The 14,677-nt window shown below is 41.9% G+C and overlaps 1 protein-coding gene across 7 annotated transcripts in view; it reads left to right on the top strand.

The window, feature by feature from the left end:
• The first annotated feature begins 9,223 nt into the window (after nt 1-9,223).
• The window catches only part of NTRK2 (neurotrophic receptor tyrosine kinase 2), a 196,459-nt gene continuing 191,005 nt past the window's right edge, over nt 9,224-14,677 (top strand). For all 7 annotated transcript variants that reach the window (XM_064735249.1, XM_064735242.1, XM_064735243.1 and 4 more), the window contains exon 1: nt 9,224-9,569. In XM_064735249.1, coding sequence (XP_064591319.1) covers nt 9,361-9,569 — 209 coding nt within the window. In that variant the 5' untranslated portion in view covers nt 9,224-9,360. The remainder of the gene's footprint in view (nt 9,570-14,677) is intronic.

Consider the following 14,677-nt stretch of genomic DNA (forward strand, 5'->3'; position numbering starts at 1 on the left):
TACATGTAGACTTGATGAAGAATCATCTGCTTGAATCAAGACGAAAACAAAATGTTACTGGCTATTAGTCAGTGAAATTAATCTTGTAAATATACAAACCTTATTGGAATGTGATACACATGGAATTGAAGGGGATTTTGCCCACTGTTTTTCTGGCGAACGCTCCTTCATATCTTTTAACTTCATTGGCAGAGATAAAAAATAATAAGGACTTGAAATCAAGAAATGGCTTCTGTGGGGTGGAATGATCAAGGAGATTCACTTAAATATATACATCTGGAATAAAAGTTTCCACATCTAGGTAGTCACCTTGCGATCAGTAGAGAAAAAGGTACTTTCAGGAGATGATCCATCTAACATGGATCAGATTTTACTGTAGGGTGAGATATTCTGACCGTTGTCCATCTTTTCTGATTAGATGTAAAAGAAACATAGAGTTATGCTGTTTAGAGAAATTCTACATGTAGTAAGATAAATCCTGGCACTAAAGTCCTCCTCTGCTGCTAAGGAAAATCTATCTTCTTCGGAATGTAGTAATTCTTCAGGAGAGGTCTTCAAAAGCAGATTAGAATGAGCGCAGCTAAGAAAGGCTGTGTTTGTTTGATATCAACAGGTATGAGATTTAATATCAACTTCTGGATTTTTCCCCTTCTTTTCTAGGTGTGGGACCAAATTAGTAACACAATATGAGAATTTTTGGCTGCAAAGATAAGTGGTCAGTGGTACTTGTAAGGAGTAAGTTAAATGTGGAATGCCAACCTCATCTTTTAAGTGTGGGGAGCAATGAATCCACAGTAAATGTTTCTTTTCTCTGCTACAGGGTGAGTTCATCTCCTGTTATTTTATCTCCTTGTCTGTCCAGCTGGGATGGACTAAATTCTGAAGCAGCTGAAGAGATAGAAGATCTAGAAAAAACCTGAACACTGCAGCTGCTGTGCCTCTGGTGCTGTTATTTACCTTACCCATGTATTTGTATTTACCTAAAAAGTTTAGAAGAAGCCCTATGACATGAATGAGGTGTGGCATCTGACAGTAGCAGCCCTGAAAGAAAGAGATGCCATTAGGAGGTACTTCTGATGGGAACAGATCCCAAAAAGCATTGCCTGAGTAAATGACAAGTAAAAGTACCAGCCTCTGAAGAGAGGTGTCCCTCAGGTAAGATTAGTAATAAAACTGCAAATGATGGAGTAAAACCAAGTATTAACTGACTTATGTTGATGAGTTTGATAGAAGGTCCTTTTTGCCCTGTAATTTGTGGATCAAATATCCAAGTGAAAATACATTTAGTGAAAACTGAGGCATCAATATGATGTGTTGACAAAAAACCCTAATCAACAAGAACAACACAGGAAGATAATAAAATCAAGTATTTTGGGCATGAATAGAATTCCTAACAAGAATTTTCTTACATCTAAGAAAGATAATATTTTCAAAAACCTAAAGCAAATTCCTCTGAAAGTAGGTATAAACTTTTGCTACATTGTAATTTCAAGCTAACAGATGGCACATGAGGCCAAAGCAAAAAAGTGCAACCCAAACAGGATTTAACTGCTGAGGACTAAGCTGTGCATGATAGGTAAGCTTCAGTTAAAGTGATAAGATTTTTCACCAACTTCAGCTTCGGGACCTAGGTTGTAAGGTGAATTCACCTTAAATGCCTGTGAATACTGACAACAGTCAACAGTTCAGCATTGTTTCTGCACAGAATTGTACATAATGTGCTTAATCCAACTGGTCCAGCTGCTTGGGGGAGGCAGCTGGACGCTGCCTTACCCAGACATTTGACTAAGGTACCAAACCCACAGAGACTGATTTAAGATAATACTTTCAAAACCCAAACATTTCCAGACTTTAAACTTTTCTTGCATTTCTTGTTACCAGAATGATGACTATCAGCTCTTTCTTTGACTCAGAGGCACAAGACAATATTGCTGAAGTTAGAAAACTAACACCAAATGGTGCTTCTTAGCTGGACATGACCATGTGAAAAAACAGTGTTATCTAAATCTTGTAAGAAGGATTTATAACTGATGATGGTACATCTTAAAATGTCTCCTGCTCTGTATGGTTGCTGTTGGAAACTGAGTGGAAGTACCATAGAAACCTGCAGAACATTATGTAAGAGAGTCCCTCATGCCCTGTGAGCAATTCTAGGTGTTGTGGAGAGGAGAAGACTCTGTAGGAAAGTACAAAAAGATCAGAAAATCTTGGTGGCCCCTAAAGGCTGTGGAAACCACAGAAAATAATCAGCAAGGGTGTGGCTTCATGAGTAGTTGAGGCAGGGAGAGGATATAGGGAGACAGAAGGCTGAAAAAAGTGTTAAAAGGGCTCTGCACAGCCTCCATGCTAGAATATACCCTGAAAATAATCTTGAATCTTGAGGAAAGCCTCCAGAAGATAGCAGAGTGACTCTGCAGCAAACTTGTCAATATGTTCTTTTAAGTCAGGCCAGAGAGCGGCTGTCAGCATCAAGAGATTATTCCATAAACAGTGGACAAGATGGACATTTTTTGGGAGCAGAATAATTTATTGTACTGCAAAGAAATTACCAGGTCTTTTATAAAATTTCTCCTGTTTTTGTCTTACTCGCTCTTTAAAAGTTAATGTAATGTAAATTATTCTATTGTATAGAAGCTGCACAAGCTATGTAAAATGTAACTAGACACAGGAAGAGTCAAACAGGAAACAGAAACTGTTAACAAGTATTACATTTACGTAGTATTATCTCTAGTACCAATATTCTTAAAAAAGGGAGAGAAAAATTAAGCATTGTCCTGTACACGTGATTTTCAGTTAGATGAAGATTGGATTTACCAAGACATTCACAGTATATTATTCATAAGTGGAATAATTACCTCCTTTTACAGCTGCTATACCAACCATCAGGATCTGTCAGTCCTAAATCGATCAGCTGGAAGCAATTGATTTCTGACCTCCTAGGTCTCTCCTGGTTTGACTGCTTATCACTGCTCATGGCTGTTATCTGTGCCATTGTGACAAGAGGCAAGCTCAGACCTCATCAGTAGTTTTGGAACACAATTACTGTGTCCTCTGTATGCTATCAACAATGAACACAACTGTACAAGCAGTATTTCCCCTTGGAGAAACAGGCTTTATAATGAGATTTGCTCTCTGTTAGAATGAAACACTAACTAGCACAACCATGATAAGCATATCTGCATCAAAACCCAAATGACATCTATCTTGAGCAGTAAATTACTGAGCTTTCTTTCTTCACGTCCCTGTATTTCCTATGGCCTAGAAGGACAAGGAGTCAAAAGTCATAACTACAAGCAATGCACAATGTTATATAGTCTGTGTGAATGTAAATGATAAGAGCAGCTGTAACTCAGTAACTTGTGCTAAATTAAGCCAGCTTGCAATGTTCCAGTAACTAAATTTTCAGATGACTGATGATTTTGGATGTTTTAAATTAGCGTCCTAGAGACTGTTTTTTGGGAGTCTTTCTTTGTCTTTTTTTTCCCTTTATCTTATTTTACATTGACTACTCTAAAGGAAGATTCAGAATATCGTTGGCTCAACATGGCCAAAAAATCCTTACAGTTTGGACAGCTTTTAAATGGGGAGAAAACTGACAAGTGGCTGTCAGATTTTTATTATGTTGCCATTTGCCACCTGTGTAATCCTTGTAATTGGAAAGAAGCGTGATTTGTACAACAAAATACGTACGTGCAAACAGACCTGTAGAGAGTCAGCTGAGTTATCTGAGGAAGAAATTACTTCTATGAACCGAGGAAATCCATGCAATTGATTCAAACTTAACCTGAACAAACACTGTTTAGAAATTACCCAGCAAAAGAGAACATTGGTGCTGATCAGTTGCTGAAGTCCTACAGATAGGCACACCATTTATGTTTGGTACGAGGTATCCAATGTCGTGAGTGGATAGCTGCAGAATCAACAAGCTGCACTGTTTGTCTGGCTACACAGAGACTCACAACAGTGATGGATGAGACAGGCTGATTCTGAGGTAGGAGCCCACAGTGACAATGTGCAGGGAAGGGATAGGCAGGGATACAGGACAAGGCAGGGGTGAGGAGGAGGGGAAGCCCAATTGGGCATGTGGTGGAGGAAGATGCCTTTCCAAGTCTGTTTCAGTTCTACCACCTTCAGGATGATGTTTGCGTTCACACATTACCAGAAAGGTACTGGTGGAATCCTGTCAGACAGAAAAAAAGAATGTTGACTTGTACTTCAGCAGAAAAAGGACATCCATTGCTCCTTACAAGCAGTACTTTTACCACCCCCTCAAAAATACTCCTTTTTTTTTTTTTTTTTTTTTTTTTTAAATAAAGGAGAAGACTCCTTCCATCCAGTCTTTGATGTGATTTCTTACTGATGGAAAGAAAGTAGTGCTAGTCTCATAGCAAATGTGACCAAGCTCGACCAGAACACTATGATTAATACCTTGAGCCATCAAACAGACAGGTTATGGGATGAGAGGCTGGATAAGTGTCTTATCTGCGTCAGGTCATGGGGGAGGCCCCAGCTTCAAAACCCTGTGAAGATTTGAAAAGTGGCTGTTCATGGTATGAACAGTGTCTCTTAGGAGAGTGATTGTCCTTTTGAGAAGATATCAGGTAGACATCTCAGGCAATATTAAACTGGACCCAACCAATTAAATCTTCAGATCCTCAATGGATTCCTTGTTTAATAGAAACATGGTAGTTAATAAGCTTTTCCTTCCCTTTTCCTCTTTTTTCTCTCCTTCCCAAAATAAAGAGATGTGCTGATTTTCTTGAGCACAAGGTGGCAGGATTCAGCTTCACTTTAAAGCCAATGAAGGCTGAGCAGTGCTTCAAAGTGATAAGGTAAACACACTATTAAGAATGCAAAATGGGCCAGGATGAAGTAGCTAGATAAATCTGCAAATAGGTGGAACACTGGAAAGATTAAAATGTAGGCTAAAACACTTGGAGAGTGCCTCATGTTTGGAGGAAATTCAGAAAAGTGTTTATGTGGAAGCTAAATTCTGTCATTTAGGGAAAAGATGTGGGATTTCATATAAGAGAAGCAGGTACACCTCAGTGTAGTTGTCAGCCCAAAAGATGTTGTCAACTGGAGTTCACAGGCTTGCTCTGAGTCATGGTACAGACGTCTGTCTCAGACCACAGTTCTAGCTTGAACGCAAGAACACCTTCCTGTGAAAAGTTTCATGGGAATTGGGGTATTTCGCTGGAAAACAAAATGTTTCTGAAAAGATCATGAGCTCTCCAACCTCTCCCTCTTGTAAGAGCTATAAATTCTCAAATTGTAAGTAAAGTTTAAGCAGTTTATTTCTGCACAGTTTTGGTAAGACTGATCTTTGAGTACACATTCCTTCGGATGGGATAGGATACCATAACACGCACACACACAAATTAAGTGGCCTTTACCTGTTCCCAGACTCTGTGGTAATAATAATTCCTTATTCCTCCACCTAAATAATGGTACTTTCACAAGGAGTCTTTGAGTTTTCAGCTCCTACCTCTTTTCCAGAAATACATGTTTAAATCTTTACAGATAGTTACTATAATTTCTATGCTGTGACATATTCTTTATGTATGGTGTACAAGTTAAAGTTTCAAAACTTTTGAACTAATCAAACACTCAACTTTAGAACAGTGATTTCAAGCAAACAGTGAGTTTTCCAGTATGTTCAGGTTTTCCTTGTAGTATATTCAGATGAATGTTCTCCCATAACTTTATCTATGTCAGTAACATAAAAATGGGCTAAGAAACATGTATTGCAAAGGAACAGAATTTCTGGGAAGTCATTGATTTGTTTTCACCTGCCTAAGGCAAATCTCTTTACCAGCTCCAAAGAGGTTTACCTCACCTGCTCTGGGAAGGCTCTATTACTCAAGATTGAGTGTTCTCTGAAGTGATCTATTTGCTGCGCTTAACTGTGCTTTTCAAAAGTTTTCATGATGTCAAACATGAATCTGCCTTGTTGTAAATCAAGTGTATTAATCCTTGTCCTATCCTAGAGCCAAAAAATATTACCTGTCCTTGTTATATATTTCAGGGGTGTTATTGAACTTCCTGTCAGTTCTTTCATGAACTGAAGAAAGTGAGTTCTTTCAATCTTGACTCAATTCATATTTTTGAGTCCTCTGATCACACTCTATAGCTTTGTAATATTTTAAAGTCTTTGCTATAATTTTACCACCTTCAGGATGATGTTTGTTTTTGCAGCATTACCAGAAAGCTGCTTGTCTTTATTGGTTTAGTTGTGTCTCTCCCTTAAATACTGATTCATATTGTGGCTCTCCCTTAAGTACTGGTTAATAGGAAGTACTTGAGTATTTTAAGTTCTTTTGTACTTCCTTGAATCTGTGAGAAAAATATGCACAGTTAACATAGAAAAAAAACTTGTCTATGTAGAGATGAAGTCATGATTTACCACCAAATTTCTTTGTACAGCTACCCTTTAGTAATTTTAGAATTTAAAGACTCACAGCAGGTGAGTCTTTAGAAAGGGCTGCTGTGCCTTTAGAAAGGGCTGCTGCTTCCCCCACTAAGGCAGCAATGTATTTCTTGATGGAGCATTCCATAGCTTTCATTTTGAGAACTTTGGTGGCCTGAAAATATTACACTTTCAGTTTGTTTCTTCCCACATTCTTCTCCGAGTCAATTTTGGTAAAATACTAATTTTAGGGAGAAAATAGATTTTTAACAGTATTTGGCAATTTTACCATCATATTTTCAAGCCTGGTAATTTTGGCATTGTCATGTAGAAATCTCTGCATCTCAAACCTTCTAAGACAAGATTCCTGTACAGTTCAGCAACACTCCTATGAGAAATATTTTGAATTGCAGCAAACATAACCTGATGTTTACCACAACAGGTGATAATACCCTTTTCCAAGTGTTGCCTCAAGTTTTATTTAACACTGGTCTGCAGCCTTACGAATATATGATCTGGCCTACAGAACTTTACTCTTTCAACACTATTGAATTATCTAATTAGCCAATTTGATCCAACTGCATGGTTTTATCTAAAACTTTTTTGACAACTCCTCAATTTCACTGATTCCTGTGAAAGAATAATGTTCAGTAGATGCTAATTAGTATATATGCTGATTCAGTATATATGATTAGACTGATGTGAGCTTGCTGCCATAGAATCATTAGGACGGTTAAAATGGGTATTTATTGCCCTAAAGAGGTGATGTCTTTGTGTTTCTCCAGGAGAGAGAGGGGGAATAAAACACATTTTCCAGAGCTGTAAGGAGACTTGGCTGGAGAACAGTAATGTGGGTGTTGCAGCAACTTACAAAATTTACTTTAAAATTTTAAAATTTTATTTCTATCTTGCATTAAGGCTCTTTCTCAAGATCTTTTCTAATTTGAATCATATTGCAGTTTATGCTATTAATTTTTCTTTCTCTTTCCTCCAAATTCTTTAAAAATCACCATTTTTTCCTCTGGAAAATTGCTGCATGACATTTTAATTTTACTTGTTACCCTTCCATAAATATTTTGTTCAGAGAAATACTTTACTTCAAAGTCCTGAACTTCACAGAGAGGCAGTATATTCGGATTATCTATACCACAATTTTACTTAAACTTCAAAACTTTGGTTTAAAAGTATCATGACTGACAATACTTTTGATTATGTCTTTTTGTACAGTCTGCATTTGTTGTTTTATGGGGAGGTGTATTACTTCCGTATAGTGTATTTCAGCTAGGTATATGGCTATGACTTTCTTAGTAGGATGTTCTTTGAAAGCAAAACCAACTCATGCCTTGCCTGCAAATCCACCTGGTAAGATGTGGATTTTCCTGTTAGCTGGGGAAAATGCAAATGGAATGGAGTGAGTTTCCAATTAGTGCCATATCAAATTGATTCCCAAGCACCTTCTAACACTGTATTAACTGTTTGTTCTGTACCTTTGTAGTAGGAATTCTGTAACTTTTTTTATTTAATTCCCCCTGATTTAGTGACTTCAAAATACTCAGCTTGGGTAACTAGGTAAGAAAAGGACCACCAACATCTCTATACTTAATGGTGAAGTGGCAAGTGAAAAACCCATCATCACAGATGACATGTGCCAGGACAGAAGAAGCACAGAATCTCAGAAAGGGCAAGGGAAGAGCATCTCAGATCAGCTGCTCTTTGCACCTGCGAATACGTGACGTATGTCATTCAGACTTGCCTCAGCCTCGATGTACGGAAACGATAACTACTTGTGGTGGCGCGTCGTGTCCGTCCCGCGGGCGCTGGGGCTCGGTGGGGCGGGCCGCGGTGCACGGCGGCGGCGGGACGCGCGGTGGCGCCTGCGGAGCGCTCAGCGCGGGGCACTGCGGCGGGATCCGGTGCGCCGGCAGCGCTGCGGAAACCCGCAACCGGGGGTGGGGGCAGAGAAACGAAAAGCAGCCCCGACCGCCGAGCTGTCAAGAGGAAAACAAGGGTCGCGTTTTAGGGTCGCTCCCGGAGTTCTCGCACATCCCCGTTTATCACCCGATGGCGAGCTCCCGCCCTGGCGGGCATGCCAGGTGCCTCTCGGCACGGTGCCTCCGTCCGCCCGGCAGGACGCACAGTCCGCACAGGCGGCGCCGCGCTGCCCATCCCGCGGGGTGCTTGTACGCCTATATGAGAGAGAGTGTGTGTGTGTTTGTGTGTGTGTACATGTACGTGCGAGGCTGAAAGCTCAAGTGCAGGCTGCCTATTGGTATCTGCTCTTCGGCACCCTCCCTTTCCCCCGCTCCCCCCTCCTCCCTCTCTTGTCTTTTTTTTTCATTTTTATTTCAGGCTCATTTTGTGGAGTTTCTGCCCCTCTCTGCGTCAGCCCCACGTCACTTCGCCGGCAGCTCCCCGTCTTGGGCTGGAGCAGGAGCCGGAGCTGCTTTATTATCAGCTGGAGGGAGGGAGACGGTGCATAAAGGGGCGAGCGCGGAGCTCTGAGCCCCGCCGCCGCCACTCGCTGCACCTCCCTCGCCGCCCGCTCGCCGTCCCTCCGGCGGGCAGCGGCCGCCCGAGCCCCCGCAGAAAGGAGCGCAGCCTCCGCCACCTGCCCCCGCCGCCCCGCGCGTTTTGCAGCATCATCGGCAGCAGCCGCGGGGGCAGGCGCTGCCGCTGTCCGCCCGCGGGGCTAGGGGCAGGTGCCGCGCCGCCGGAGGCCCCGCTCGCCCCTGTCGCGGCGGCGCCCGGCTCGGGCACCCCCGCCCCGCGCAGCGCCCGGGGCGCTCCGAGCCGCGGGGCGCCGGTGGCTGCGGCTGCGGCGCGCCCATGTGAGCCCCGGCCCGGGTGCCCGCCCGCGGCGCGGAAGGCTGCGCACCCTCCGGCCGTGCGCCCCGGCTGCGGCGGCGGCGGCGGGAGCAGGCGGAGGCCGTCGGGGCAGTGCTGGGGTGAGCATGGTGTCCTGGCGGCGGAGGCCGGGGCCCGGCCTGGCGCGGCTGTGGGGCTTGTGCTGCCTGGTGCTGGGCTGCTGGCCGAGCGCGCTGGGCTGCCCCGCGTCCTGCGGGTGCAGCTCCTGGCGGATCTGGTGCACGGGATCGTCGCCGGGCATCGCCTCTTTCCCCGTGCCGCAGAGGAGCGCCGAGGGCGACAATGTTACCGAGATGTGAGTGCGGCCCGGGGCCGGGCGCGGGGGCGGCGGGCCGGAGCAGGCGGGGGAAGCTGCGGGCGGGGGCGGCGGGGACTGACCCACGCCAGAGGCTTTTGCTCCGCGGGCAGATGCGGTGCTGGAAGCCTGAAAGCCCCGTGTGATTTCATTTGGACGCGGCTTGCCAGAGCTGCCGCTGCCAGCCCGTTTAGGTGATGAATCCCAATCGCTGGCAATGCAGGGCGCGGGGAGCGGGGCGGGGGTCGGCGCCGGCTGCGGCGGGACCGCGGGGCGGCCGGAGAGCGGGACGGGGCCGGGGCTTCGCCTCCGACCGCTGCCCCAGCTGCTGCCGCGGGTTGCGCACCGCTCAGCCCGCACCTCTGCGGCGGCAGCAGGTACGAAACGGGGTTTTTTTTCTATTTCTTTCTTTCTTTTTTTTTTTCTTTTCTTTTTTTCTTTTTTAACTTTCGTTCACTCAGCTTATCGCTGCGAACCGAGAGTATTGGTGGGTGGCTTGCCCTTCGCCCCAGATTTCTCCTGTTTTATATTTTTAAAAATGAAAAAAAGAAAAAGAAAAAAAAAGAAAAAAAAAAGTGAAGGAAGAGATGCGCCAGAAAGTGACAGCAAACTGTCTTTCATAGCCTAACCATAGGAATGCAAACCTGCTCTGACCTTCTCAGTGGAGGTGGCTGGAAGGAAAAAATACAAAACCTGCAGAGGAATGAACATAGTGCTGCTTGTCAGCAATTGGGAGGGAATTAGAGAGCACTAATTAAGCGTGAGGAAAAAGTTTTTTTTCCTCTCCTTCCCGTGTGGTGCTTCCATCCTCGTTTGCCTCGAAGACAGTATCTGATGAGGGAGTTCTGCAGCTTTTTGTGTTAAATCCGGCATAGTTTCACAGTTCAGAGCACCATGACATTCATGTCCATTGCCTAAGAAAACCTCTTGCAGAGCAAAAAATTTTGGATACGGGATGTGTAGATTATAGATCTCAGGAAAACCTTCTCAAGCTGTTTTGTTTGTATTTCCCTACCCCTGTTTTTGAATTGTCTTCTGTGATATTTAATGTAAAAGATACTAGCATATTTGCCCCAACTCTATACAGATTTCTCACTATTTGTATTCTCCATCCTTCTTCTGTTTTTCAGTGTCTTTTAAAAGAAATAAAAAAGTACTGTGAAATATGGTGTGAGTTTAGATTATATTCTAGCCTTTGGGCTACATTCCTGCAGTTCGTTTAAGTCAATTTGCTGCATTTCCCTGCATTTGCTCAGGGAAAAGCTGGAGGCATTAATTTCTACTACTCACGTATGGCCTACCTTTGGGAGATTTTTTAGGACCTGTGACAAAGAAATGGTCTTTCTGAGTTATAACTGTTATTGATTCAGATGCTTACGTAGATTGCTTAAATAGAAAAAAAATACTTTGAGCTATGCATCTGTGATCATTTTTATAGGCTTTGGAAGACCTTTTTATCCAGTGCATTCTGTTTAGAAGTAACAGAGCAATCTTCGTCTCAAATTTAATCTCTGGTTTGAAAGGCCAGAACAGAAAACACATACTGTAAATATGTTTTCTTCCATGATGAGCTTAAAACATGTCTAGTCATTTTACATTGATACTTTTGGCTTTAATTTTTCTGGGTTTTTTTTTAAGCATCATTTTATTTACAGTTCTTTTTGGTTTTTACTCTATCATTCTGTGACATTGCACATTGTTTTGTTTGGTGATCTAAAAATAATTTTGAGTCATGGATTTCTCAGGAGATGCTGTTGCACGTATTTAAGATGGTATTTTCATGTGTGTTTTAACATAAAATGCAGGGACCCTTTAATTAGCTTATAGACAAATTAAAAATTGAACTTCAGTAGCTGTCATATTATTTCATTGTGTGAGCTCACTAAACACTAAATACATACAGAAGCAGTTCTAATACAGTAGGTACAGATTGTCAAACTGTTTAAAACACCATAGATCTTGCTTAATTCTAGCTAAAAACAGGTTTAAGAGACTGGAGTGTTGCATTTCACTTAGCTTCAGTGTAGCTTCAGGCCTGGTTCTTCTTTTATGTGCTCTGCAGATACATTCCGTTGGTCTCTAGTGGAATTACTCCTGGTGTAAATAACATGTAAAAACTATAAGACAATTAATTTGAAGAACTTATTTGCTTGTATTTAATGAGTATCTATTGAAATCATTCCTGCACTCGTTGGTTATGTCCTGGTCTTGACAGGAGTGCATCCTGCAGTGCTAGGCAAAGCACCCACAGGCACCCATGCCACGGGTCCTGAGCGCAGTTTGTTAGCCCAGCCGCAGGCACTGGGAGCGCTGTGATAGCTGTATGGTCAGGCTGTGCATGTGAAACCCATGGTGGTGCAGAGGATTGGCTGTGGGCCAGGTGGATGGCACTGAGCAGGCAGGATGTGAGTGGGCAGCCAGGGTTTTCCACTTGGCTTTAAGAAATGGAAAAAGATGGAATGGTGCAGCAGGAATAACAGAGATGAGGTACCATGTATCTGGCAGCCTCCACCACTTAACACTCAGGTGCTTCACTGTTTTGGTCCACAAGTGGATTGTACTTTAGAGTTTATAAGCAGTCTCATCCCAGTCCAGCTATTTCTTGATTCCTGCTCAGATCCAGCATCCAAATCTATGGAGAGGTACCTCTGCATCAGCCCTATGAAGGCCAGCTGCTGAAACTTGGTGTGGGAGGGCATAAGAGTATTTATGCCTGGTGCTTTCTTAGTCATCTCTCTCACTCTTTCCCTTCCTGGCTGTTTTTGCATAGTGTTATACTACAGTAAATGAGACAGATTTGAGATATGCCTGCCTGGTTAAGATGATGGTGTGGACTGGTCTTTATCTGGAAAACAAGTATTGGTGCTTATCATAACAGACTGTACTTGTAATAATTGTTTGGTCACTTTAATATTATTAGAGACAAATTGAACTCCAGAGTGAGGTTCTGCATTAGGATAAATGGTATCAGTCATTGATACATTAAAAACCAAGGACCAAGAGTGACAAAAGCAAAATCACTTTATCAGTTTTGTAAAATCCATGCATTGTAGACACAATGGCAAATAAGTAGGCCTTGTCGAGATCACTCATGCAAAAATATTAATAGGATAGTAAGTGAGAAATTTTTAGAGTGGTCAGGACTTCTTGTAAAAGGACTAGTATAATATTTTCTCATTAAGGAAAATGTATTGCTGTTGTATCTCAGTGTACATGACTCTTCAAATGGGTTTGATTTAAAAGCGACATCTTGCAGTACAAGTATATTCCTGGCCTAGCTTCACAGTTCTGCTATCAAGTCATTAATAGGTTTACTTATGATTATTCAGGTGAATGAGGTTTGAAATTAATTGGTGTTTTTCAGGAAGAACTGCTTGCCAACAAAATAGTAGGTGACTTTTAAGCTCTTGCCTATTAAAAGAGAGGTGATTGTGTATTGCGTACATTTCAAAACCACAAAATAAATTTCTAATGCAGTTATATAAAGCACTCTAGAATTGTTAATAAGTAAGACAGGATAAGTAATTTATAGAGTAAATTATTTAACAAGTCATGTGAGCTTGTGCTAAAAAAAAAAGCATGTTTAAATTCATTGAAGCTCAGAGCTGTTGGTATTTTGAGTCTTTTTTATTCTCGATTTTGAGACTGTTGTAGATTTAATGTCATATAAAACTGTCTGCAAGGCTCCTCAGCCTCTAGCCCGTTCCTCCACAAAGCAACTTCTGGCTGTGCATCATTGCATGACTTGGCTGGATTGAGAAGTTATTTCTGGTGACTTGGAATTGTATAATAAAACATGAGACACCAGGCTACAAATTATTAAAGGCGTTTAGGACAGTGATGATGTGATAGCATCATTTAGGAATTTGTCCTTTTTTTTTAAAAAAAATCTTCCTTTAAAAATCTGGGTAATTGGTGAATTAAAAGTAAGCACTGTGAAAATCAGTTTTGTAATTTTTCGGCTCTAAAAATACTCTGGGATCACAAAGCACTGAATTTTGTTCCTTTTTTTTGCTCCCAGGGAACCTTTTGTATGTCTTGTTCTAGACATTGCCCTTCTGGTTTCTGAGGACTGATGGGGCTCCTGAGGGTTTCCACTGAAGCTGTCTCAATCAGGCAGAGACAAAACAGCTCATGAGGCTGGAAGAGAGCGTCATCCTTCAGAAGGCAGTCAGTGTTGGGCAGGGTGGCAGGAACACTGTCTCTCCCTCAATATCTTTGGTCACTCAAGAGTTTGGAAAAAGGCTTGGGATGTATATACTGAAATAAAAGATTTGGTCTTGAACATGTTCTTTTCAAGAAACTTCCATTTTTTTCCATACTAATGACAAAATATGGCTTGGCAGTGCAGCCTGTGATATCTTTAGGATGGCATTTTCCAGATTTCTCAGGTTCTATTTTTTCTCCATTATTTTTATGCTGACAAGTGTAACAGAGAAAGTAGCTTAGCAATATTCTGGATCTCTAATCACTGTAGAGCAAAAAAATTTTACGTAACTGAACATGGACCTGATTTCTCCATTTTGGTTTTCATTTTTAAATAAAGAGGGATCCCTTATCTCCCCTTTTTTTTGGGGATTGCAATTCTTTCTCCCATGTTTGTCATCTCTCTCTACACAAATGTCTAAGAGTATGGCCTTTAAGGTGGTCATCCAGATATCCTTGCCTGAGCAGGAGAAATGTAGCAGATAATGGAGCAAAGAATTCTAAAACTGCTTCAGTATGTTGTTGATGTCAGATGTATATTTAGTTTGTTGCCTCTGAAAAACTGCTCTTTAAAAACTGCCCTTTAAAAAGCAAAGCAGATTGTATAAATTGACTAATTTGCATGCATTTTGAATGGAGAGATAAATCCATAGAGGTCTGAAATCTTCTACTGCTTGGGTTGTGAATATGCTTTTTTACAGGATGCTGTTATGTTTGTGAAGATCTCTTCATCCAGATGTATGTAGTACATCATTGCTGTTAAATTATATATGATCATATATAATTGGGATGCATCTTAATTCCTGGTTGATTGTGGATCTATATTTTCAGAAACTGCAAAAGGCAAAACAAACTACTGCCTGCCTGAAATGCACATATAGAGTTTCTGTGTTTTTAGATAG

The sequence above is a fragment of the Zonotrichia leucophrys genome, chromosome Z (assembly GCF_028769735.1).
Source record: "Zonotrichia leucophrys gambelii isolate GWCS_2022_RI chromosome Z, RI_Zleu_2.0, whole genome shotgun sequence".
NCBI lineage: Eukaryota > Metazoa > Chordata > Aves > Passeriformes > Passerellidae > Zonotrichia > Zonotrichia leucophrys.